Source organism: Typha angustifolia, chromosome 4 (genome assembly GCF_048772165.1).
Source record: "Typha angustifolia cultivar Huaian chromosome 4, ASM4877216v1, whole genome shotgun sequence".
Taxonomy (NCBI): domain Eukaryota; kingdom Viridiplantae; phylum Streptophyta; class Magnoliopsida; order Poales; family Typhaceae; genus Typha; species Typha angustifolia.
In genome coordinates, this window is record NC_133242.1 from 5187711 (window position 1) to 5214857 (window position 27147).

Below are 27147 nucleotides of genomic sequence, written 5' to 3' on the forward strand. Positions count from 1 at the left end.
CCCCTTAAAACTATAGCTCAGCTATCAAATGTCTCAAACCCTGGTATCAAACGAATATCTTAGCTGCAACTTGTCTTTCTTTTTAAGAAAATTGAGAGATGGATAGGAAGCACCAACTCTTAGCTTATTTATATGTAGAGAAAATTAGAGATAAAGCCCAATTATTATTGGCTATATTACAAATAAAATGTTCTCCTTTTTATTATATGTAAATAGGGCTCCCATTTGTTTAACACATTAGGGGGGATATTTGCACAAAAAGACTCTTTAATTTTAAAATTAGCAAAAATGAGTATTTGTGTGTATTTCTTATGTAAATCGTGTGAATTTTATTACAGACAAATATATGAATAATTTTCTTTTCACTTCGTAAACTATCACCTTTTTGCAAAACTACTCCTTAAATTTTTTCTTTTGGTACATAATGATACTTAAACTATTAAAAATAACTCATTAATCTCCACCGTTAAGGGGTTATTATGTACCAAAATAAAACTTTAGAGAGTTATTATGTATAGAAAAAAATTTCATGGAGTTATCGATAGAAAATAATGATAGTTCAGAAGGTAAAAAGAGAATTATTCTAAAAAATATGCATGTATTATAAAAAATAAAAGCTTTTAAGAGCCTAATCTTGCTATTAATAAAAATATGAGAGATTTTTTTTAAAAAAAATAGCCCCATACTAATGCATACCTTATCTTTTTATATAAAAAAAATATAATCTAAATTAACCGGTGGATTAATTTAACCTAAGAATTAAACTAAACCTCTAAAATAATCTAGAAAGAAACCGGAAAAACTGAATCAAGCCTCTGAAGCACTAAAATTGCATTCAAATACCTAAATTCCAGAAAAATCAGTAAATTTAAAACTACACCAAATCAAGTGGCAGGGTCTCTATCTCTTAATAACAATAAGAGATGGATTTATTTGAAAGAGAGTCCAAATTTAGGATGTTATCTATGTGCTGATTTGGTTGTCTCTTCGTTTCATAGTTCAAAATTTTAATTACATTTCACCCCCTATATTCTCAACTTAAACACATAATTAGATCACTCTTTATCGTAATTATAGTATGACTTTCTTGTAATGTTTTGCAGAACTGCAATGGAGAATTTAAAAGAAAGTTTGCTAACGTTTTATGAACAAAATATATATCTGTTCAGTCTATTTATTGTATCTTCCGCTCTTTCTCATATGAAATTTGATCGGTATTAATTTAGATGTATTAAAAAGTTTATTTATTCCTCTATACTTTTGTGAGGATTTTTAAATTCGATCTTCGGTTTGCTTAAATATGATTAAAAGAAAGCAGCAGCTGCATTTTAAGTAGAAAGTACAAGAAAATTTCCTATAATTGGGCCAAACTTGAAAAATTCTCACAACTATACCCTATTTTAGTCCTGATGAATATTTTGAAGGGTTCAAGGTATTCTATGGGCCTTATTAGACATTGTGTGCAAGAAATTCTTATGACTATACCCCTGTTATGTTATTAGACTTTAAAGTTATAAATTAGGCTACCAATACAGAGAGAGTGAAGGGTTTTTGGGATTGGAAAAGAGGTTTAGGGCAAATGCCCCTCCCCCTATAAATCTTATTTTGTTGGGATTTTTATATATCACACCCTACATTTTGCCTATTTTGTGATTCGCATCCCGTCTTTGGGGATTTTATAACGCGACCCTTTCTTTTTATAGTAATGTTCATTTAACACCCTTAGTTAACTTAACCTAACTATAATCAAACAGAACGATACCAGAAAGAGAATATTCTGTTATAATCTATTATATAATTTATAATATTCCTAAATTACCCTTGTACTCATCTCTAATTTTATTCATAACTTAAACCTCTATAATTTATTATCTCATAGCTCTCCAAACTATGAAGAACATCCCTAAATGCCAAGCTGACCTCAAAGCTTTCAAACCCCAAGCAGTAGCTCCCCAAACACTAAGCCATCGGAGTTGAAGGAGCTTGTAGTCGGAAGGTTGCAGCTTGGAATTAGAGCATCCCAAAGCCTACATCACCAAAACACCAAGCAGTCGAAGATTGAAGGAGGTTGCCTTCCGAAGTTGCCCAAACGACAAGAGCTTCTCCAAGCCTACATCACTCCTCCTAAGTTGGGATTTTGGGGTTAGTTTCTGTAATCATTTTTGGTTGAATACCATTTTGGGGTTTTAGGGTTTAAAGACAACTCAAGCCCATTTTGGGATTTTAGGGTTTAAAGATAATTTCTTAAGGGTATTTTAGTAATTTTTGAACTAGAGTCACATAAACCATATAACATGGTTAATGTCAGTTAGCTAAAGTAACGTTAGGGTGTTAAATGAATATTACAGGAAAAATAAGGGGTCACGTTATAAAATCCCCAAAGACGGGTTGCGTATCATAAAATAGGCAAAATGTAGGATGTGATTTGTAAAAATCCCTATTTTGTTTGACAACCGCACATAACACCATTTATTTATATACATATCTAAATTTTTTTCTATATCCACTTAGACCCTTGAACTATAGGGTCTATGTGGTAAAAAAAATTTAGAAGATATATGTAAAAAATGATGATAGTTTGGAGGACCAAGTGTAGTTAATTCTATTTATTTATTTGGTATAAGAATTCATCCTCTTAAATTATCACCGCTAGAGTTTACTATAGTTTAGCCCTTTGTCTATCCTATATATAACGGTCTATATACCGACGAATAATAAAATAAAAAATTAGCCATCCCCAAAACAAAAGATAAGAAAATAAAAGAAAAAAAAAATAGAGTAGACTCATCATTTAACTCTTTCAATAGAGATTCTTATTACACCAAGGTTGCATGAACTAGGATTCTAATAGGATTAAATTCGGTCAGATATATAAAGAAATTGGATCCATATCTATTTAATTTTATTTTATTTTGACTCATATTGAATTTTAAATGAAAAGATAATTTTTAATATTCATATTTATTCCATTTATTATCGATCATACTCAAATTCTCTTGAATAATTAGTATACTTTACAATAAAATAATATTTTATTCTAAATCAATAAATCATAGCTTTTAGCACCAAATTATGATAATTTAATAGCTAAAACATCTTAAAATTTAGAGCATAATACTTCAACGTTGCACCCAAACATAATACTAGTATGAAAGACATTTTTTTGAAAAAACTAAGACTATTTATAATATGCAAAAACTACTTATGAGAACCGGGTCAGATCTAATCATATCAATGGGAGATTAGACTCAATGGATTGAGTCTAGTTATCTTATTTGCTTATTTGGTTTAGTTAGGAGGTTAGAATTTTATTTAATTAACTAAATCCCTGTGCAGTTTTAGAAAAATATTCGTATATTATTCTACGGACTTTCAAATAATATCAAACCAACTGTATAAAACCGCCAACATCTAGATTTGCAACTTTAGTATTTAATTAGTTAGCTAGCTTTATTTTGTTGTTTGAATTTCAAATAAATCGGATAATCCGCATATGGATACGATCCGCTATGAATTTTTACTCTTATAAATAGAAGTGGACATGTATTGGCTGATACATTGTTTATCTTCATAGGAGTAGATCATAACTTTAGATCCCTTACAAGCATCCAAACCTTAGCCACCTCCTATCTCCAGTAGCTACCATCCACCACCGTCCGACGACCACCCGATCGCCCCCAACATCAATGTAACAACCCAATCTATATAAAAAAAAAAAAAAAAAAATTCTGGGCACGACGTGACCAGCCACACTGTGGCCGGCCTCGTGCCCATGCAAGCTGCGCATGCAGCTTGCGTGGTGGGGGTGCCACGTGCCCGCTGCCGCTACCGCAGCCAATGGGCTGCGACCAGCTGGCCGCGGCGGGCCCCGGCGTCGCCGCAAACCGCCCCCCCTCACCGCCTTCCCTCTCTCTCTTTAAATCTCTCTCTCTCTCTCCCGGTTGGTCTCTCTCTAAACCTCTCTCTCTCTCTCTCTCTCTCTCGCCGGGGCCGGACTATCGCCACCGCCGCCACCTCCACGAGCGCCGGTGAGCTCTTTCTCCTCCTCTCTCTTCTTCTCTCTTCTTCTCTCTCTCTCTCTCTCTCTATCTCTCTCTCTCTTTCTCTTTTTCTTACCTTGGGCTCGGGCCCGTCGCAGCCGAGCCGCCGGCGAGAGGCCGGCAGCTGGCTGGCCACTAGCTGCCGGTGCCCTCCCCGCCGGCCCGGGTCCACACCTCCCTCACCTCCTTTCTTCTCTTTCTCTTCTGTTCTTCTTCTTCTTCTTCTTCTTCTTTCTTTCCTTCTTTCTTTCTTTCTTTTTCTCCTTCTTCCTCAGCTCCTCTTTTCTCTTTCTGCACAGTGTTGGGCTCGGCCCAGCACTGTAGCAGACAGTGCTGGGCCGAGCCCAGCACTGATGGCAGTTGTAATTAATTTATTAATTAATTAGTTTATTTATGTTATTTATTTAAGTATTTTGCTTCTTAATTAATGCAAATAGATTATTTAGACATTAACTATTTTAATAATATTATATATATCCTTCAATGTATTTTTATTAATGCTAATTTTTATAATTAATGATTAATTAGGCATAAATATAGGTAATACTTATATTTATTTATTTACTTACTTATATGTATATTAGATTAATAGATAAATTTGTAAATTATAATTATTAGATTTATATTCTAATATTCTTATGATATACATTTTTAAGTAACTCTATTAATTTATTATACATTATTATTTTGTAGCAAATAAGATAATGACTACATAGTCCCTAATTAATCAAGATATAATTTAATTATAATTAGATTTTTATCTATATTTCATTTATAATTAAAATCTAGCCAATCATAAAAATAAGTAGAAATTCTAAAATCTAATAAATCATCATATTTTATTCGAACGGATTATAATGGGATAAACAACTAACTTTATGTTACTTAAACATTTTCAGATCCCGAACCCCCTTATTTGAGACCCCGTGGACCTTGCTAGCGATGAGTGTCACTCAGTTACCTGACAGACGTGAGAGATGCGTGGTTTGTATCTTCTGATCAGTCGGTGAGTAGTCTTATCCCCTAGATCCCTTTCTCAAATTAGGATATATTGTATATTATGTACATGCATGTTTTGGCCTCCAGCATGATTATATGACTTTATATATAGATGATTTCAGTCGAGCATATTTTATCATGCACTTGATTAGACTGATCTGGGATATGAGTACATTGGTGATATATAGAGATGATTGGAGATGATTATGCTGTTATGGTTTTATGTCGGGATGATTTCTATCATGAGTATGGATGTGATAGATTAGCATGAGTATGCATGTGTTAGATACATGGTTGGAGTTTGCATTACATCATTTTGCTCTTGATTCCTATTCCACCTAAATTCCGGTTATGCATTGACTTGTTATCGTACTGGATATATGCATATGATTTGTCATTTAAAAAGGAAAGCATGAAATGTGATTGATAGGATAGTTGATAGAAAGCGTGAGGATACCCGAGTGGGCGCGAGGGTTAGGACGCGCTTGGTGGATGATTGATCGCTCGACATGGTCGCGATCCTGTTGGCCTTACGTCCGAGGTTGTTAGTCTGTGTGCGCAGCAGACATTCGGACACATGCCGTTCGCCAGGGCATATGTGGCGAGTTATCCTCACGAGATTTCTATCAGCTAGAAGGGTGCCCGGTCTGGATGGATGTTGATACCCTTAGCGGATGGCAGGGTATGATTATATTTAAGATACTCCTTGCGGATGGCAGAGTATGCTCTGAGCCTTCGGACATGATGTTGAGATCGGGTACCGGGTGTTGACTGTGCACAGTGGTCTAGTATGATGATGACATATAGAGATGACATTGATGATTAAGATGTTGAGAAATGCATATAATTTCATTATCATCTGATTACCTGATTATCGAGTGGTCAATATACATCACATATGATTGCATTTGATATCATAACATGGTCATGGTCGGCATGCATCATGTGTCATATTTGATAGAGAGTTATGATGATTATATGACATGGAGATTTGTTTACTCATGGTCGAGGATTATATACTTTTATCAGTTATGACGTGTTATCTACTTTTCATTTATATATTATTGAGGATACATTCATATACTCATTCATGACATGATACTCTTTCTGATTGATATTATCCAGTACATGATTTACTCTCTGTTTGGCATCATTGATTCGAGGTAAGGTCTATTCACTGAACCTTTTGCTCATGACTCTCTTTATTTCTTTTCTAACCCCCTCAGATATGTGGTACGTGATAGCGACTTGAGAAGATATTTTAGAGCGATGATGAGGTGAGCTATAGATACGAGATGGTATAGATGATAGTTTATATAGAAATCGAGTTGTACCAATATTTGATATTTGTACTCATTTGTATTAGACGATGATTTGTATAATACAGGTCGAATCATAGTGTACTCTTGTATCAGTTGTTTAGTTGTATCTTGATGGTTTGTTGTGGCCTGTGTGGGTCCTGCCAGATTATGTAGCGGTCTAGTGTGTATTATTGTGTATTTTGATATTCATATGTTAACAGGTTTATTTGGTTAAGAGTATGATTTATTTGGTGATGGATTATGTGATCATGGATATGTTAGCAGGTGTTATTTGATGATGTCATGATTGTATGTGCACAGGAGTGTATCTGTGCGTGACGGGCCAAAAATTACCATTCTGCCCTCTCTGACCTATCTCTACTATTTTATTTTTATCTTTTCATCCCGATCTCCGACTTAGGTGAAACCAAAATCATTAAAACTCTAACTCACTAGGCTACCTCTAACTAAATTTTCATAATCATTCTACGGACAGATCGTTCCAGATCTGGTCCGTAACAACTACATAATTTAGTAATTAATTATATAATCATAATATTATGGTCTTGTTATACCCCCTAACATGAACTATTTGTCAATTTTCACATAAACCAATTTATTTTTTTATTGCAATATTATGAATCTCCCTAAATAATAATATCTCTAATCTCTTCAAACAATAATCTAATCTTTTAAAAAATAAATTCTTTCTTTCTTTTTCTCTAAAATAAAGGTAAAATAGTTCCTAGAGCATGTAAAATTTAATTACATTTTTTTTTTAATAGACAACTAGAATTATTTGAAAGGGGCATTTTGGAGATTCTTCATAGTTTCTTTTAGGGAAGACTTTTCGTAGTTAAGAAAAATAAATGGTATTTTTGAAAAAGGTTCATTTATGATATTTTGAAGAACGTAGTTGTAATTTTAAAATATTTAATGGCAACTATGTAAAAATCCCATATATATATAATAAAAAGAACCCTTTGGAAAGGCGAGAAGCAAAAGGATATGAAGCGTGATACGTAGCAGCGGAGGCGGGTAATGGGTGAGCTAGTGGAAGAGTAATACCAAAATGGAGATGATGGAAAGAGGGGGAGGAGTCCTCCCTTTCAATCTCCGGTCTGCTCGCCTTCTCGCCTCCCCCCTCCGCTTCCCCCCTCTCCTCTGCCGCTCTCACCACCGCTTCCCACCTCGCCCTAGCAACCCCGCGAGGCGGCTCGGCACTACGAAGTCCCGCTGCTCCACTAAGATTCGATTGCTGTCTCGCTTCAGGTCCGATTTCATCGCTCTTTTCTTTTCCTCTTTGGATTTCTTTTTGGTCTATTGTGGATTTTGGGCTGCTTTTAGATGGTAATCTGGTGTAAAGATTGTTCCTTTCGGTCGTCTGCTCTTCAGTGGGATCTGTCTGCAAGAAAAATATGATCTTTTTCATATATATGGAGAGATTTAGGTGATAATGCGATGGAAAACACCATGATACTAGTAATTAATTTTGGTTATATTGTAGAAGGACACAGGAAACATTGGAAACATATGAAAATTAACAACTAGCTAGAGTGGGAGGTCTCCTTAAGAGCAATTCAACCTTCTTCCCTTCCACCCTGTTTGGAATCATCAAATCGGTGGAACTCAATTGATTTGGAATTCTAGTTTAACCAAATTTGCTGTTTGGAACTATTAAGGTATCATGATAGAAAAGTTTACCAAGTTACAAAGGTACTCAAGAAACCAAGAAGGGGAAAGAATGGAAGGCTTTAATAAATAAAATAAAGGGTGAGTGGTCTTGTGGCTTGCTTCATTATATTGGCTGCCAGGTAAACCAGGTCGCTTAAATATTTTTAAGGATTATTTAATTTTTTTTCAGGCACTTTTCTGACAGCTATATGCTGTATTTATGTATTATCTTTTCATTTACAACAAATACAATCTATGAGTATCTAGAACCAAACTCAAAAAGAAATTTAGATAGAACACAAGGAATTCCTGACTCACAACCCACAAACTTAAGATGTGTAAACTGCATTATTAGAAAGGAGAGAAGACTGAGATATTTTTGCCCTGCTTATGGGCTCTTATAGATGCTCTTCAACTTGTTTGAACCTCTGAGCTTGATGCACCTTGAAGCTCTAAGGCTCCACTTGGTTTCCGGATAAGGGAAAATCTAAAGTATGTATTCTAAGTTCTTACTCTTAATATTGTACCTCTAATCTAGAATAGGATAATTTGATGTTTGAATGTAAACTAGAATAATAGTGTAATAATTATATTTGATGTGGCGTAGAGTTAAGGTAAATATATAGATAAGAAGTGAAAATTGACTTAAGTACTCTTGATTTGATATATAAATTTAAATTAAAGTATTCTCATACCTGAGTAGGAAATAAGATAGGTGAGCATTAAGAGAGAGAGGAGATAGGTGGAAAAATTGAATGATAATTTTTAGTTTGTGGGACAAGATAGGTTAGTGACAAGAGAGGAGAGAATTTTAAAATAACTTTAGTCAAATCAAGAGTAAAATTGTAATTAGGCTTATGTGTGGAATAACTTGAAATGTTTCTAATTTAGATTAGGGATAAATGGATAATTTGATGTTTGGTTATAAATCTAGAATAGTACTCCTTAATCTAGAATAGGGGGAAAAAAGTAACCTAGAACCAAACGGGGGCTAAGAGTTCCTTGGTTTAAACCAACCTAGCATTTCTTGTAATTTGCAAAAGCACTTGCCATATGCGTGTTGCCCTCTAACTGCAAGATGCATAGGTGGTATGTGGGCGCCCAACGACCTAGCATTTTAACATATTAAAATATTATATTATATGTGAATGATATAATGTAAATGATAAGTAAAATTTTGTTAGTAATAAATTTTTATGTGTATAAATTCACTAATTGAAATATGCAGAACCATGTTATATGCACACAAATAGCATCTGGTAGCAGCATGTTTGTATCAAATATATAAAACTACAACCTGATAATGGTAGCCAATCAAGAAGCTAATAAAGAAGTAAAAAATCACTAGTTAATTCAGTAAATCACTAGAATTAGGAAAAACTAGAAAATATGATCACGACTACCTCGTAAGTGGCCTGCCCGCCTTTCTATGCCACGTATGGCCTATGCAAAAGATTTCAAGGTGGCTGCCAAAATTGCTTTTCACAATTCTGATTTCTAGGTTGGGACTTGTGAAACAATATTTGAAATGTTAGATTTGATTTACGATTGTTGATACGCCTACTCTGAATTTTTCCTCTTCCATACTTCTCCTTTTGACCTTTCTATCCACTACAAACTTATTGCACTTACACACATAATAATCTACTCATGGGCATCATCATCATCATGGTGAAAGGTAGTATGTGTTTACATGAACTCATGGAAAAGCTATTTTAAGATGTCAAAAGTAGTTTCTCTTGGTAGTTCCTTCCTTTTGTGCTGTAGATCTATTTACATATGGTGACAATGGAGCATTGTAGGCTAGACATTTGAAGGCACTGCTTAGGCCAGGGCTCCTCAAGTCTCATAGTCATGTCAAGGATTTTCTTATCAAGTAGAGTGAGGTGTACTGCAGCATACTTATTGTGTCTATACGAATTTGGCATAGATATTGGTTAATGTCGTGATACTGACCCATGTCGATGCGCATCAACAGTCTTCGTTCCACTCTGTACCAAACCGACCATTAACTCAGCAATCTAAGTTAGGTAACTATTAACCCACTGAATAGAGGACATCATGACGCTACACGCTAGTTATGCTTATGGCTATACGTGTTCGCAACTTCGCAGTTGTATGAATGAGCAGACTCTAGAGCCTTCTGTGGGAATTCATTTTTATGTTAGTTTCATAAAGTGGTTCTTTTAGCATGAATTTTAAATTTTCTTTTGTTCTCTCCACGGTTAACTGAGCTTATTCTTTACTTATAGGTCTTGTAACTTTTTGAAAGAGGAAGAACATTTAATTTTTCCCAATGGGCCCTGCAAATGTTCTTTGAAGGCTTTCAGCTCATATGGGTCACAAGAGGCTAACCTAAGTAGTGAAGAAACAAAGAAAGATAAATTTCTAATTGACTGTGGAGATGATCAAGAATGTGTACTTGGTAGGTAGTTCTACTGTGATCTTGCATAATTCAAAAGTTTGAATTTATTATGCAATTCTTTAGATTCAGATGAAGATGTGACCTTTTCTTTAGAATATAAAATATTGGTGATCAAGAATTTATTGCTCTTCCCCTGGTGTCCCTGTATATTGTATATTTTATCATCTCGTGTTAGTGATATGTTTGTAGAGTAAACAAGGTGCTAGTTATGGACCATGAATAAGAAATCTCGCTTCCATTTGTCTTTTCTCTTGCGCTTATGAGACCAATGTTTAACAATGAATATCAGCAGTTGATTGACATGAGATTCTTAATGTGACATCATGCTGAGACTTCGATTCAAATGAATCTTGTCAACTGTAATTAAGGTTTTCAAGGAGATACTCTTGAATATGGCATACACACATGATCTTTTAAGCATTTTTTTTATGGTGTTTTAAAAATTTTAAATGTCTGTTCTGTTCACATGAACATCACTAGATAGTGGTCTTAGCTGTTTTATCAAAATTTTAGCAGCAAATTGACATAATCAAGAAGGAAGCTTTGTTTTCCTTCAGCGGTTTTTCTTGGTCTTGGAAGTACTTGGCATGTCATGTGTCCCATCATTTGTAAGAAATGTCCTAGTGGTTTGTCTGAGTGATGCCATTTTATAGTAAGGTGCTCAACTGTTACATCTAACACTAGATCTTGACGTTTGCAATATTTCCCATTCAACTTTCATGTTGCTAAACATTTGTTATCTAAGTTCATGATCATTAATTAGGCATTCCTTAGTACCTTCATAGATCAATTAATGCTCGATTCTTATGGAGCAATGCAATGTTCTAGGCTTCTAGTATATATGTTTGGCATCCAAACTCATCTGATTTCTTTCGTCGGTTATATGGATCCTCAATTATATACCTATTTAGTATCACTATGTGACAACATCCATTTCCTACAGATCATTTGCAGCATTTGTGTTATTGAACATAACCAATGTTTGTATCCTTGATTTAATCATCTTAGATGGCATGCCTTAGTCTTTATTGATGGTACCAAATTATTTGATTGTCTTAATAATTACTTCTATATACGCTAGTTTTTTATTGCTGTAGATGGTTGGCCAGCAGTACACTTCAAATTGTGGTTTATGTTTTCTAGTATTAGGCTTATATTTGTTTGAATGTGCTTTTATGAGCTATATCCAACTTGGGCATTATTTTTTATCTGAACTTTTAGGGGGTATAGTTGCATTGGGAAAGTTTGATGCCTTACACATTGGCCATCGACAACTGGCAATACAAGCGTCAAAGGCTGGGACTCCGTTCCTTCTTTCATTTGTAGGAATAGCAGAAGTACTTGGTTGGGAATCCAGGTAAATTTTTTAAGCCTATCAGTGCTTCTGTGTTAGTTTCATGCTTCTTTCAAAGTAGTAATGTGTTGCACTGAAACTATAAGCTTCATCACAATAATAATTTATTTATACTTTTTTATGATAAGTTTATCCAAGTTTACATTAATGAAGTATGATAAATGAATTACATGATCTTTCCCTATGAGTTGGCATCCATGACTGATAGGAGCTTGCGTCTGTGGACATTTTAGCTGACCACAAAATATGCATTAAATTTGGTTTTATGAGCTTTTGTCATTTTTGCGCATCTATAGATTCCACACTAAATGTAAAGTGTTGCTGACTGCTTCAACTTCTTCATTTCCCACTATAGAAGTCATTTCTATACTCGATCTGGAATTTCTGTACAGTCTACAAACATAAACTCTTCGTTTTTCACAGTAAGAGACTGCATTCCCCATTCTTTTCCTCTGTAGGCTGTAGCTTGATAACCTTCATTCTCTATCTCCTGTTCAGTGTTCATTTACATAACTAGTTAGTTGCAAATTCACATGGCAAAACTAAATAATTTACATAAAGGTTGCAAGGTCATTTTCCTTCTCTAATGGGTTCCCTTGGCTGCTTTCATCTATAGGAACTACAGAAGGTATGCCTAATATTGTGGAAGCCTCAGACTAATGTGCACCTCTTCAGTTTTTTGTACACCCAGTCTGGAATTTCTGTACAATTTTGACCATCACCAGCCTTCGCATCCTTGAAGTATGGCCAATGTACAACATATGTAATGAGACCATAGGTTTTGTGCTTGTGTATTTGTTTGCCTCTCTGCATGGCCTTTTTAGAAATAAACTACAGTTACCCACCTGTATGCCATCTTGGATGTCTACATATAAGATAAACAGCATAACATTGCATGACTTTCATCTCTGTTTATAGGAAGTGCCCAGTAGAAGAAGAATCTGGTTGCTTGATTTGTTTATCTTGTAAATGGTTTTCATCTTCACCTACGGATTTTGAAGTTTGAGTTATAGATAAGTTTGTCATAAGAAGAAGCTAATCTGTTCTTTTCTTCTCAAGTATAATTTTCTTTTGGTAAATTCCCATTCAGGCCTCCTATAGTTGCTGCATCTGATCGGAAACGAGTCCTCTCATCTTGGGCCCCTTATTGTGGTAATGTAGCTCCTCTTGAATATCAAGTTGATTTTTCAAAGGTTAGGTATCTTACTCCGCAGCAATTTGTTGAAAGGTTATCTAAGGAGCTCAGAATTAGTGGTGTAGTTGCAGGTATGGAACATATTCTTTTATTCTAATAGTTGTGTTGCAACTGCCATTTACCGTTTGTTTACTGGTTATGTTATCTGGCAGGTGAGAATTACAGATTTGGATATAAAGCATCTGGTGATGCATTAGAGTTGGTTAGACTATGCAAGGAGTATGGTTTGTCTGCATTTATTGTAAGCTCCGTCCTGGATAAGACACAATGTTCCTATAATGGGGCCAGTAGAGGTATCAATTCGACCGATAAGGGACAAGTATCTTCTACTCGTGTTCGCCGTGCTCTGGCTGTGGGTGATATGGAGTATGTATCTGAACTACTAGGGAGGAGGCACCGTGTTGTGCTGAGATTGGATGAACAATGCGTCTGTATGGACCGAAGGATTTTGGCTCCTAGATCATCCATGTTAAATCAGCCACCAGGAGATGGTATGTATAAGAATTGCATTATTCTGATCAACGATGCATTTATTGGGCCATGCAGGGTGATCATTAATGCTGAAAACATTGATATCGAATTTGATGGTGAAAGCTTTTGGGAACGTAATCCCAATCAAGAAGGTCGACTCATAGGCATAGAATTTGGATCGTGAGGATATTTTAGTGATCAAAATGGAACAGCTTTAAGTTTGTTGACTTATATTTTGATCATATTTTGATGGACTTGATTTGAAGGACAAATAGCTGCAGTTACATTAAACCAGCAATCCAATGAGAAGAAAATGCATTGACTTGGTCTCATCAGGCGCTCAAACTTAGGTTGCACCTCTGTCCTATAAGTGGATGCCAACAAGCATAGAGTAGAGCAGGAAATGGTCAATGTCTTCTTGATTCTTACATCTATTTGGCTCATGGAAAAGTAAACCTTCATCCTTTTGTATTTTAGCTTCGGTTAAATGAGAGTTCTACACATATTTACTAGAAATCAAGAGTGACAGGATGAATTTTTGACATGGATGGCCAAAACTTTTGTCATCCTTTGACCTGAAGAGTTCAGTCCCTTTTATATCTGCAACAGTACAGCAACTCCAGCTCACAATTCAATGCTTCTTCAATGTTTGCTCAAGGCCATGCAAACGATGGTGTTAGCTAATTAAATTGCTTTCCAGGCATGCTTTAGTAATTCAATCTTTGGTGGCAAACTTATAAAGTACCACGACCAAATGTAAACCTTGCATCAATTAGCTCCATATTTTAGTTTACTTGCATCTCTTCAATTGAAGTATGTTTTCCTTATAGTAGACCTTTTTCTTATTATTATTTTAATAAAAAAAATACTTTTAATAGTGGGTTTAGAGTAACATAAATATACTGAAAGTTTCAGATTGTTCATTCTAGGAATAATCTTTTTTCTTATTCAGAAATATTGCGGTCCTGGAAGCCACGCCGAAGCCCATAAGACCTTCTGGCCCAAAATGGGCCCAAAATAAATCCTCCAACCTCCGAAATTAACGATATCTGAACTCGTCGTCACGACTCACCGAGAAAGTCCTCGTTTCCTTCTCCGCATCGCTACCTTCGTCTCCTCCGCGTTGAAAAAATCTCCTCTCCTCTCGTCTCCTCCTCCTTCTCTTCTTTTACCTCCAAATTCCAAAACCCTAGTCATCGAATCCTCCATTTCTTCTATCTCCTCCTCCTCCTCTCTCGTCTATTCGATGGAGTTCTTCCAACGCGCGAAGGCCGTCCGCCTCAAGAGCCGGCACGACAAGTACCTCGTCGCCGAGGACGACGAGCACCACGTCACCCAGGACCGCAACGGATCCTCCCCGAACGCCCGGTGGTTCGTGGAGCCCGTCCCCGTCTCCGTTGCCGGCGAGGCAGCGCACTTCCTCCGCCTCCGCAGCCGCTACGGCGGCTACCTCACCGCCTCCAACGAGCCATTCCTCCTTGGGATGACCGGCCGCAAGGTCTTTCAGACTATCCCTGACCGCTTTGACTCTTCCATCGAGTGGGAGCCCATCGGTGAGGGTTTCCAGGTCAAGCTGAAAACCAGGTATGGGAACTACCTCCGCGCCAATGGCGGATTACCCCCGTGGAGGAATTCGGTCACCCACGACGTCCCCAGCCGTACCACGACGCAGGATTGGGTGCTTTGGGATGTTGAGATCGTCGAGGTCGCTCCCGCGTCGTCTCCATCGCCGGCTACGAAGCCGTCTATGGTTGATTCCAGGCCAACGCGGTCATCGTCGGGCCCGAATTTGGAGGTCGTTGAATTATCTTGTGATAATCTTGATTGCTCTTTCTTGAATTAGAGATGAATTGAATCTTCTCAGAACTATTTGCATTTAATTTTCTTGAAATTATTAGTTCTTATGCATTGTTTTAAAAAACTTTCGCCTTAACGCTTAGGCTCAGATTTAGATAGAATATAACTAGGCTCCGTTTTCTGCCTAGGTGACTGTCTTAGCATCTAATATCATATTTTAATCTGTAGATTGATTTTGAAATTCAAACTGACTGTACATGTTGATGAATTATTGGATTCTAATAGCTTATTATAATTCTTAACAAGAATGCATTAATATATCATTTAAATTTATATGTATTAATTCTAACTTTTTCTGTAACTATTATTTCTTTTGTTTGTTTTTTTTCAACCTTCTTGAATTCTGGGTGCCCACCTAGGCACCGATCAAGTGTCTAGGCGTTACATGATTTCTTGTCTGCCCGTCTTTCACCTACATTCTTTCAAAACCTTTTTTTTCTATCATTTGGGTTATTATGTTTGTATTGCTTAATGTTGGACTTCGTTTTGAGTAGCTTATTGAATCTCTAATACAGTATATTCTTATTTGGTGTTCTAGTGTGACTATTATGGTATATTCTTATTGAGTTATTTCCATGTGGTAATATTAATCCAACTTTTCTTGTGTTGCTTAAAGGCTACGAATTCTGTTTATGTTAGTATGGATTGATCTTTCTATCAGTATGAATTGATATTGGTTCTTCCTAGAATTATTGATCTTAGGTTCTTGTGCGAATATAACTTGTTATACATGTTTCAACCATGAGTTTGTTTTCTTGAATTTGAATTGATCATTTGTGTTCTCTTATTTGTGTTGGTTTAAGGTTTGAATCTTGTAGGGTGTCTTGTCTTCATCTCTTACTTGTTCTTTTGATAAATTATTCTTGATCTTTAGAGTTCTACCTTTAGAATCCAGATAGATAACATTGCACTGATCTTGCTCTAGCTGTTGTCAGTGATTTTTTTTGTTAGTTGCATTATGTTGGATATTTTTTTTTTGTCAATATCTTGATAATTTTCCAACTTGTCTTGTGTTACCAGTCATCAGAATCTTTTTCTGCTCCACCACACAAGGTGGAAGGTAGGGCAATCTACTACGTTGTCGCGGATGATGATGGCAATGTAGAAGGCGGTTTTGAGGGGCACTCATTAACCTTCAATGGGACAAGCTTGGAGGAGTTGACCCACAAGTTGCAGGAGGAAACTGAGCTCAGTAATATAATCATATGCTCCCGGAACCCACTGAACAATAAGCTCTATCCTCTTCGTCTGCAGTTGCCACCCAACAATGCCACAATGCACGTCGTGGTAGTCCTGGAGTCATCGAAAGGTGAGATTCTTGGTTTCTTTAATCATGTTGTGGTTCGTGTATTCATCTTTTCTGCAAGTTTCATGAGGCATTGTTTATCATTTGCATGTCTTGCTTATTTTCTTTTGCCAACTCAAATGGAAGTTCGTTAATGTTGCTTTAGTCAAACTTCTCTAGAATGCTAATCCATGAAGTCTCTATTCTCTTTCTCTGTTTGGGTGTGTAAGTTACACATGCTGATTCTCAACTTCATTTGCCTTCATTTCTTGTTCAATTTTATATCATCTGGCCTGAAAGGCTAGTTTCTAATCTATCAATAAAATTATTGTGATATTCTGGCACATAAGAAATCTTTCCCTCTTTGATCCCAAAAATGATGTATAACATTCTTTTCCGATCTCACTTAATCTTAAAATAAGATTTTATTTTTATGTTTAATAATTCAAATGTATAAGGATAACTTGTGATTGTAGTACTTTCTTTCTACATGTTGTTTATGTATTTGACAGTGCAGATTATTAGTAGGGGATTTCTTTTTTGTAAGCTAATTATTACCATGTATTTATTTTACTTCCCCGTGTTTATTTTTCTTTGCTCCTGACATTTTCTTGTAAGGTAATTAGGTAGAAATTCCACCAAAAAGCATGAAGTAAATTGAAATCTGTTTGGATATTTATTAATGGGGAATTGATATTCCAGGGCAAGGGATATTATTTGTTAGCATCCAATACTCACTTCAAATCAAGGAAAATTTGCATATAACACTTTGTATTTTAATGAAATTGTGGTTTACACCTACAATTTTACTATTTGCAAATCGAGCCCTATAATATATTGAATAAATGTAGAAAATACCTTCGGTTAGATTTGAACTAACACCGTTTGCGTAGATAAGAATATTCTGCCAAATATATAATTTTTTTTATAAAAAAGACTAAAATACCCATAGTATATGTTTGGTCGGTATAATTTAGCTAATGGTATTTTCATAATTTTTCCTATAGTTAACTTAACCTGGAGATTTGGTTAAGTTTAACTAACGGATCTTAGGGTGTTTTCTATACATATTCGCTAAATTATAAGGCTTGATTTGCAAATAGTGAAAATATAGGGTGTAAACCAAATTTTTGTTAAAATATAGGGTGTTATATGCAAATTTTCCTTAAATCAATGACAAACATACCATGCTATATCTATTTCTACTTTCCTAGTAATTATTTCTTGGGGTATTTTTATGATTTAAAAAAATATCGCCACCGATGAAGCATGGACGCAACACAATATGGAGTTATGGACATTGTAGAATAAGTAAATAAGTAACTAAAATATATAGTTTATTAATAATTTCTAAAGAAAAAGTTTATAGTCTCATAGTGTAAAACACGCATACATTAAACTATAAGAAGTATTCATGAGAATTTAGAGATAATAAGAGATTGAAAAACAATCAAAAGTGTACAAATTTTAAAAAGCCATAAGAATGATTATTACAAGCCATAAAACATGTCTGAGTAATTGAGGTCCATAAGAGTGCGTTTGGTTGTAGGATTAAATAAGAGGGGATAAGTCATCCCTAGGCTTATTCCAAGGGATAACCTATCCCCTAGGATTACTAATCTCATACTACAATTTTGATCTATTGTTTAGTTTATACAAGACTATATGTGAAATAACTAAACAAAACTAATTATTATCCTCAATAAAAAAAATAGTAACGTCAGATACTATTTTAAACTATTATTGATTATTTTAACCTTAAATTATATCATTAAGTATTATTAAATTATACTATATTAATTATAAAATTTAATCACGTTCAATTCAAATAATCAGAATTAAAATCAAAAGTAATACAAAATAATAGAATAAGTTATATAAACACGTATAGTAATAAAAATATAATTTTTTAATATAGTAATAGTTTAAAAATTATAAAATACTACTAAGAAAAAAATAAAAATAAGAATTTTGAGTAATTAAGATTGTTAGTTTTGTTATTTATATATCTAAATTTATTATTTCTTATATAAGGGCAATATAGTAATAATGCCCTTATCCCTTCACTCGGGACATATCATCCAATCTTATCCCTCCACTCGGGACATATCATCTAGTCTGAATTTCTCATCTCATCTATTAATTTCATACTTAACATGAGATTATGTGGGGCTCACAGGATAACTAATTTAATCTCATCTTTATATCCCTTAGATAAATGCACCATAAAAGGTTAAAAGTTAGTAATCTTTATAAAGTAAAGAGATAACATAAGATAAATCATTCATCTTCAGCTAGTGGTGGATTCTCATTGCCTTCATCAGTAAGTATCAGCCTCCAAATTTGATTTATCAATTAAGAGATCGACAAATTCTAATACTTTTGCACCATCAAAGGAATCAATAGAATCTCTCTAGACACTTTATATGTTAGTTTCCTCTTTCAAATAATCTAAAAACTTCTTGATAGAAGATGAAGATTAGTATGCACATATACTAAATATTCAGTTCTTTGTGGAGTTGTCTTATTCCTTTTTATTGAATGGATGAAAAAATAGGTGTTCTAATTCCTCTCACAATTTGAAGAAAAGCAAAGGTTGCCCAAATAACCTCAAGTGCTAAATTCTAGAGAATCAGAGCAGAAGCACCATGAGCAACCCATCACATGTTTGAATCAAAATCATTTGTATCTCTTATTGAATCATAATCAACGAAAAATTTAGTTACTGTGGAGAAATTGGTATATTCTTGATATATAGTTTTTCGTTTTTCTACATTCAGTAACCTTAAATAACCTTTTGAAGCATTTATTTCTCGTATTAGAAATTTCCAAATCCTTATGTGATGGTGAAAGATTTGGATCCTCTTGAATTCATAACGAACCATACTATCTATTAACATAATCATCAAATTAATAAACAATACATAGCAATGAAAGAAATAATAAGACATTAAATTATCAAAAAATGACTAGAAATTAACTTAACCTTGGATTTAAAGGATGTGCTAAGCAATATAGTGGTGCATTGCTTTTGTACCATCTATCTACTAGGATCTTGTGCACCATTGGATGAAAAATATGTTCATTGCCTTTTCATTTTCATGCATTCCTATGACCTTCCTCGCCGTTGCAATCATGGTATTCTACATCTTATATATAAGTGTTAACATGATTTATCTATAACCCGTAACATATTATATATAAGCTCTGTGAAGGTAAAATATATATTCAATCTTATCCCACTAAAGATTAAGAACTTTATCCTTGACAAATTGTGTTTTGCTCACATCATCTTTTTAATAGCAAATTCATGTTATCACTAATTACTATTGATTGAAAACCTTTCTTGATCTTCTTGAATCTTTTCAACTGAGATTCTAAATATTGATTTTAGGATTGGGATCGGTCGCTTGAAAAAATGAAATCACTGAAACAAAATTAGTCTTTGCTATAGCAAACAACTTTAAGTTAGCAAATTCATTAAAGATAGCCAATCTTATGAAATGTTGCATAATAAAAATTTTGATGCAAGTTACATCTTCTGTAGTCTGAATATAGCTACACTCATTAAGCACAATCTCATTTGCCTTGGTATTTTTTATTGTGTATATGTTCTTTAAAGTTACATTGAGAGTATGAACTATATATGGAGTCAAAAAAATATGAGAAAATTTTGCTTTAAGAAGCATCCCTGCTTTTTTACAAGCAGGTGCATTATTTGTAACTACTTGAATATTATGAGGCCTAATTTTTTCATTGATATTAATAGTCAAATTGGAAATGAAAATTATCTTTATATGCCCTTCACAATTAATAACTCTAAAGAACATAAGCCATTCTCATTTATTGTCAAAAAATTTATAAGTGGCCTCAATATATCAATCCAATCATCACATACAATATTTACCTCTTTCTTCCCCATATGCTTCTGATATGGTTTAACAGTATAGTTCCCAATATATTAATAGCCAGAGAGCACAAATTCAGAAATATTATTATTAGCTGCAATTGAAAGGCGCTAACTTAGTAAGGGTTCTTTACAAAATGAAAAGGCAATTTAATTTAAATGAATAAGACATCCTTGCAATCTCACAATTTAATTGACTACTAGCACCAGAGTTAAATGACTTCTCAATAGCTATCATTCTTATTGCTATTTTTTTTTAATGCCCCTCCCATATCCAAACCTACACCTCTAACTTCTAATAAGCTACTAGAAGATGTAGCTTGGACAGATTTTAACAAAGGAATTTGTTTAGGCATCAAAATTTTTATCCTCAAGTCGGTCATATCAACAATCCTTTTTAATTCTATAATTTGTTCATTGCTTACTTTTGGACAATCCTCCACTAACTTTCAACATATGAGTCTTTACTTTATAGTATAATCCTTTGTAGACTTGTTGACAATATTTGTATCTAAAATTATGATTACTCCTACCTTCTTCCAATTTCTCCATCCTAGTAATATACTTTTCTAAAGGAGCATTATCATCCACAATCGTAAAATGCAATCTTTTGATTAGATTATGTTCTTTCAGTATTCATTTTCTTTAATTGCAATAAAATTACATTAGTAGAGAAATATCTATTATGGCATTTTGTTCCATTAGAGGATTAACAGAGACCAAACATCACCGTATCAAATATCTCAGTATCATACTAATCGATGGAGCAAAGCAATATATATTAGTAGCATTTACTCTATTATAAATGTTTATTAGACTAAGTACACGATGTATCACTCCTAATCCTAAATTAACGATACGATAACTTGGTAGGTTTCCTAATACCTATAAATTAACAATTGTCACTATTATAAATTACCTAGTCTCACTATTCTAAATTAGTAAGTGCCATTGTTCTAATTTTATCTTATTTTGAATTTTCTGTCATTGTCCACTTGTTGACAGTAGACCAAAAAAAAAATTTATTCATTGGAAAGCAAAGCAAAGCATTTGAACCTAATTGTTAATTAACAATATTGAGCGCAAAGAAAAGAATCTTGATATATAGGTAACAAGTTCATTGTCCTTCAAATTCATAGATCTTCCCAAATAGAATCATCTGAACTTATAGGAATTTAATTTGAGTTATATTTGGACCTTCAAAAGTATCCTAGAAGTTTCCCTTTGTTTTAATTATGGAAAAATTAAGATATGTAAAGAAAGTAGTTGATGGACCATCATATCCAAGGATGCTAGTATCAATCAATCTGATATAGCTGATCTCGATACCACCCTGATCTCAACCTATTGGTTGGTTTTGGGGCTAGATTGGCTAGATGGAAGAAATTGTCCCCATATCGGATCCGTTTTGGCTGAATTGGCCGAGGCCATCCTATATGGGTTATTGAAATGAGTCATAGACGGCCACATACCTTCTTCCATCTCCCTCAACATAGATGACGAGCTCCTTCAATGGATCCAGCAACACCTCTCTCTCTCTCTGTGCTACAGTAACAGAGAGAATGAGAGAGGGAGTGAGAGAGTACAAGGAAGAGAGGGGGGGGGGGGGGGTGAGTGATTAAGAGAAGGAGAGAGTAAAAGAGTTCTTTTTTCAGGTGAGTGAGAAATGGCAGGGAGTGGGAGAGAGTTAATAGGAGGAAGAATGAGTAGGAGAGATAGTGGGAAGAGAGGGAAAATGAGATTTTTTTATTTGTGTGAGAAAAAGGAAGAGAGAGATTTGAGAATGTAGTTTTTTTTTTGTTTTTAAATTTTATATGGAAATAATTTATATTTTTATTTATTTTATTTAATTTTCAGGATTTTTATGTATTTACATAATAATTTTAAAATTTCACATATGAAAAAACATTTGGTCTTCACTAGAAGCTGCTAATCTAAGGGTGAAGGCACCAGGACCAACAAAAGGAAGACGACATGCTAGCACTCAATCAAATAGTAGCGTTGGCAGGTCACTCGGCTCCTCGGCTCACTTCAGTGGCAATTTCTCCTAAAAGCTATAATTAGGATAGGAAGTTTTAGGGAATTGAAATGTAAAATCCGCGTCAGGGATTGTAGATTGAAATAGAGTGCTTTTTGAGTAGTTTTCACATCTGGGGTTGTTCCTCTCTTTAGGCCTTTAGCGGTCCATTTTCTTTCTTGTTTATAAATCTCCAATCAAGACAAATTAGGCTAAAAAATAATCTAATACAGATTGTCGATACGGCCGGTATATGTCATTTTTTCAGTTGGTCGATTTCAATCCCGATCTCAATATTTGGAACTCTGATCATATCTGATACGATACGGATAGATTTAGAAGCATGGATGGTCGTGCTGGCGGCATACCGGCACATGACACGAGGGGTGCCGCACGACGCCCCTCCTAATAGTTTCGCCGCTCACTATCAACCTTATCGTCGAGCTACCCGTCACCGATCATCGCTCGCCATCGCCGTTGCTTCGTCGGATGCCCTAGCCTGAAAGAGAGTGGGTGGGGGGTTAAAACTTAAGTTGAGAATCCGGAGTCTTCTCTCTCGGGCTAGGGTATCTGACGAAGCGACAGCAAGGTGAGCAGTGGGCGGTGAGCGGCGATCGACGAACGATGGTGACTGCAAAGGCGAAGGTGAGTATCCCTTACCTTTTTTTCTCCTCTTATGGCACGTGTCATGCTGTGCTGGCCGGTGGTTGACATTGTCCGTGCATGTGACATAGCCATCGTTGTTTAGAATTATTTGAGCTTAGCAGGTATCATACATTTATCAAAACCATGAAAACTAATGTTATTGGCATGAGCAACAAAACGACTTATATTGGTTCATTAGACAATCGATAATTAGCAGGCTGAGTTCAGCAGACTGGAATTATCTACATGCAACTTTTCTTCATTAAACACATGTTTGCAGATCTACCTTTTCTTGTTTGCAATAATTTGATATTTCTTCTATATTTTGGATGTTATTTTTCCACTGCTCAAGTTAACATGACAGTTTCATTCTTTTCACATAACTCTGGTAACTTATTATTTTTACCACAATAATGTATTGCATCCTGTAATTAGTTAGACATTTTTCAGTGAGGATCACCTCTTTTCTGCTCTGTTTGGAAACTGTATTCTGGTGTTCATTTGGATTTCTAACTTCATCTTTTTTATGAATTTTCAGTGGCAAAATCTTTCCAGTAGCCATCTGGTTCACAGAATAAGATGACTACCTGAACTTGTACATTGCATGGTATTCACTTGGTCAATGCATTGTTTCATTGCTTTCACCTAGATATTACACCAGCAATTCTGTCGAGCTGCTGTGATTCTTTGTCCCTTTTACTGGGTATCTGTTTTAAAGCTAGTAGAGGTTTGGCAAGTTGGCAGCCACAAATCTTGTTGATAGAAGACCCAGACTATTTTGTTAATTTCGACAATATTTTTGGAGCTGATTCGAGATGTAGTCTTGCCAGAGAGACCTAAGCAAGTATATCTCTTGAGAGGATTAGCTGTGTTTAGATGTAATGCTCTGTTGTCTTCTTTATTGACGTTGCCTTGAATATGTTGCTTGGTCGTGCTCTGTGGATGGGATATTGGAAGAACTTGGAAAGTGACCCAAGCTTTACAAAGTGAAACTTTTGAGAACATTGTGATGGAACTGTGAGTGAGAACTTCCTATGCCGTACTTATGTCTGGTGCTTTTCTGATACGATGAATGAAGGTCTGTTTGCTCCTTGTAAGTATCTCCTATGATGAATACCTTTGCTTTTAGTCCCTTGGCTTTATCCTATATCAATGTTTTTTTTGGCTCTTGATTGAGTTTGCTTTTCTTTCCAATTGAAGGTTAAATTAAAATTTAAAAGTAAAGCTATATTTTACTTCCCTGTGGTTTGGTTTAAAGTTCACGTTACTCTATCCCCAACCATATAGTTTTATTTGTGCTACTTTGCCTTCTTAAAGTTATATTTCAATAAAAAAAAAATTTATCATATTTGACTAACCTGCATGTCAAATTTGAAAATATTCATTAGATATAAAGTTATATAGGATTTGATAAGTTTTCTAATGCATTTAAAATAATATCAATCAGATATTAGATGACATATTATATATATCTGAGATTTAATTGTTATTATTTTATATCTGTTGAAAGTATATGTAATTTTTTACAACTTTACTTTTAATATCTTCAAATCTATGATATCACCAAATATGATGGAAAAAAAAGTAGTGGTTTTAATGTGGATATAACCATGAGGGGTTAAAGTTATTTTAAGCCTAACCACTGGTGTAAAATATAATTTTCTCAATTTTAAAAACTTCACATACTTTATCAAGAAGCTTCATTTAAAAAGTCAAATGGAAAATAATAACCAGATCTGAACTTAGGAACAGTAGGAGACCACTAAACGAGAAGTTTTCTTGTCTATTCTGTTTCAGCATTGACTGCACTAGTGGAGCTAGAGGAACTCTTTCATGGCTTTGTGCTCATGGTAAATTAAACTTATCCAGATTATTTAGTTGGATTTTGGACAGGTGTTGGTTGATGTTTCAGTTCTTTCATTCACTGTTTTTCTCATTGGTTGTAACTCTGAATACCTCTTGTAGTTCGTTGAGTTTTTCCCCTCCCATCCTTTTCTTTATGGTTTTGGGCTTTATTTTAACATACAAAATGTGTTGAGTCTGTGTCTGTGTTACAAACTAGATCTGGACCGATTCGAACGTAAGAAAATTATAAAAATTTGAGTGGTAGTAGCCTCGTGACTAAGGGTTCTAATAGTTTTAGTTTTACCTAAATTGAATGTCGGGATGAAAAATTAAAAATAAAACAATGGAGATAAGTTAGAAAAGGGTAGAACGGTAAATATTCAACGTTGCGGCGGTCGTCGGAGGATAGTGGTGGACAGTCATAGGGTAGGGTGGTTGTTGGAGGAAGGTGATGGCTAGGGTCGGGTTGAAAGATCTGAAAAGTTTAACAAAATTTTTTAAATTCACGACCCGTTTATTCAATCTCATTCAATGATTATTATCAATATATGTCCACTCCTATTTATAGGAGTAAAAAATTCTTAGCGGATTATCCGATTTATTTGAAATTCAAACAGAGTTAATCGGTGTAATACATCACCCGCAGAGATAAACCATCACAAATTTACACAAATCATCGTTTCTTATCTAGTTCTCAAATTAATCCTTCACAGATAGAGCTGGCTTCCGAATCTAGGAAAAGTCATAAGATGGAGGAGATTAAAGGTTGGCGATCTTATCTAGCTAATTTGATATTATTTTGATGTCTATAGAACTGCAGCACCGTGAAAAGCGAAGACAGTGAGAGACTCGGTGGTGGGCGGTAGGTGGAGACAGAGAGAGGAGACGGCAGGCGGAGATGCAGGAGATGGGGATGCAGATGGCAGGCGGAGATGCCGGAGGTATGGGAGACGCGGAGTGGAGACGGCAGGAGGCAGGCGGAGACACGGTGGTAGACGATGGAGAGAGAGATTAGAGATGGGGGCAAATATTTGGAAAGGCAGAGGCGGCTAGAGTGGAGAGTGGGGAGGGTTAGCCGGTTATGTATATATATAAGTATATATATATATATTTGAGACTAGACTAGGATATCCATTGAGTATAATCTCCCTATAATATAATCCGATCTAACTCGATACGCATCACTCTGTCATATAGTCGACTGCCAAGTTACCAAACCCAAAGATTAAATTTATCGCCTAACATGTGAGCAATCAAATGTAGCTTACATCCCAGCTCCACCAAATGTGGCCTTTTTGTGTGGCTCTCCTTTTCATTCCCTTCTCTTTTTCTTGATGTGAGAGAGTGTGGGAGTTCCCAGGGTTAGGGGGGACAAGTGGAACTTTTTCTTTTTTCTAAATTAAAAAAAAAATGCAATTTGGCCAATCGCAATATCAAACATGAGATTCGATGTCAATTAGAAGGCGGAATCCAATTGTGAAAGCCACAACCACACATGGAGGCCATCTATTTAGAATAATCGAATCTCGAGATACAACTAAATAGATTTATTACATCTAGACCCCTAGACTATTAGCACATTTTCAAATAGACCCTTATATTTAACTTTTGTGATATTAATATTTTTTTCACCCCTTTTTTACTATCTAATATCTCTAGTATTTAATAGAAAACATTAACCAATTATCTTACCATTTAATCCATAAAAAGACAATGATGCAGTTAATTAAGAGTAACATATGCAAAACATAGTAAGAGTGTTCTTAACCTTTTTATTGTTAAGTGAATCAAAATTTAACAGGCAGTTGATTTTTATGAATATCGATGCAAAAATAAACTACTCTAAAGGGTATCCACATAAATAAATATTTTAGAAGGATATATATGATAAAAAAAATCTTATACCTCATTCTCCATCTTCTTCTCTCCCTCTCTCTCATTATAAACTTTTTAATACTACCATTCAAAATTTAGAAGACATTATTTCAATCAACTATCATTTTAATCTTTATCTCTCTCCCTCATAAGCTTTTTAATAAAATATCTCCTAAACCCACTTTTCTTTCTAGTTTAAGAACCATATTTTATGTCAAACCATAAATTATGATTAACACCACTAACCTAGTTTACAA

The 27147-nt window shown here is 34.8% G+C and overlaps 2 protein-coding genes across 2 annotated transcripts; both read left to right on the forward strand.

Annotated features, from left to right (window-relative positions):
* Positions 1 to 7339: 7339 nt before the first annotated feature.
* Positions 7340 to 13791, forward strand: LOC140758926 (FAD synthetase, chloroplastic). Its single transcript, XM_073095331.1, has 5 exons — positions 7340 to 7612; positions 10267 to 10439; positions 11661 to 11796; positions 12884 to 13059; positions 13141 to 13791. Exons 1-5 carry the CDS (start codon positions 7413 to 7415, stop codon positions 13641 to 13643), a joined length of 1188 nt encoding a protein of 395 aa, XP_072951432.1. The 5' UTR covers positions 7340 to 7412; the 3' UTR covers positions 13644 to 13791.
* A 631-nt stretch (positions 13792 to 14422) lies between these two features.
* LOC140758927 (uncharacterized) lies at positions 14423 to 24174 on the forward strand. Its single transcript, XM_073095332.1, has 3 exons — positions 14423 to 15254; positions 16337 to 16625; positions 23709 to 24174. Exons 1-3 carry the CDS (start codon positions 14706 to 14708, stop codon positions 23726 to 23728), a joined length of 858 nt encoding a protein of 285 aa, XP_072951433.1. The 5' UTR covers positions 14423 to 14705; the 3' UTR covers positions 23729 to 24174.
* Positions 24175 to 27147: the final 2973 nt, after the last annotated feature.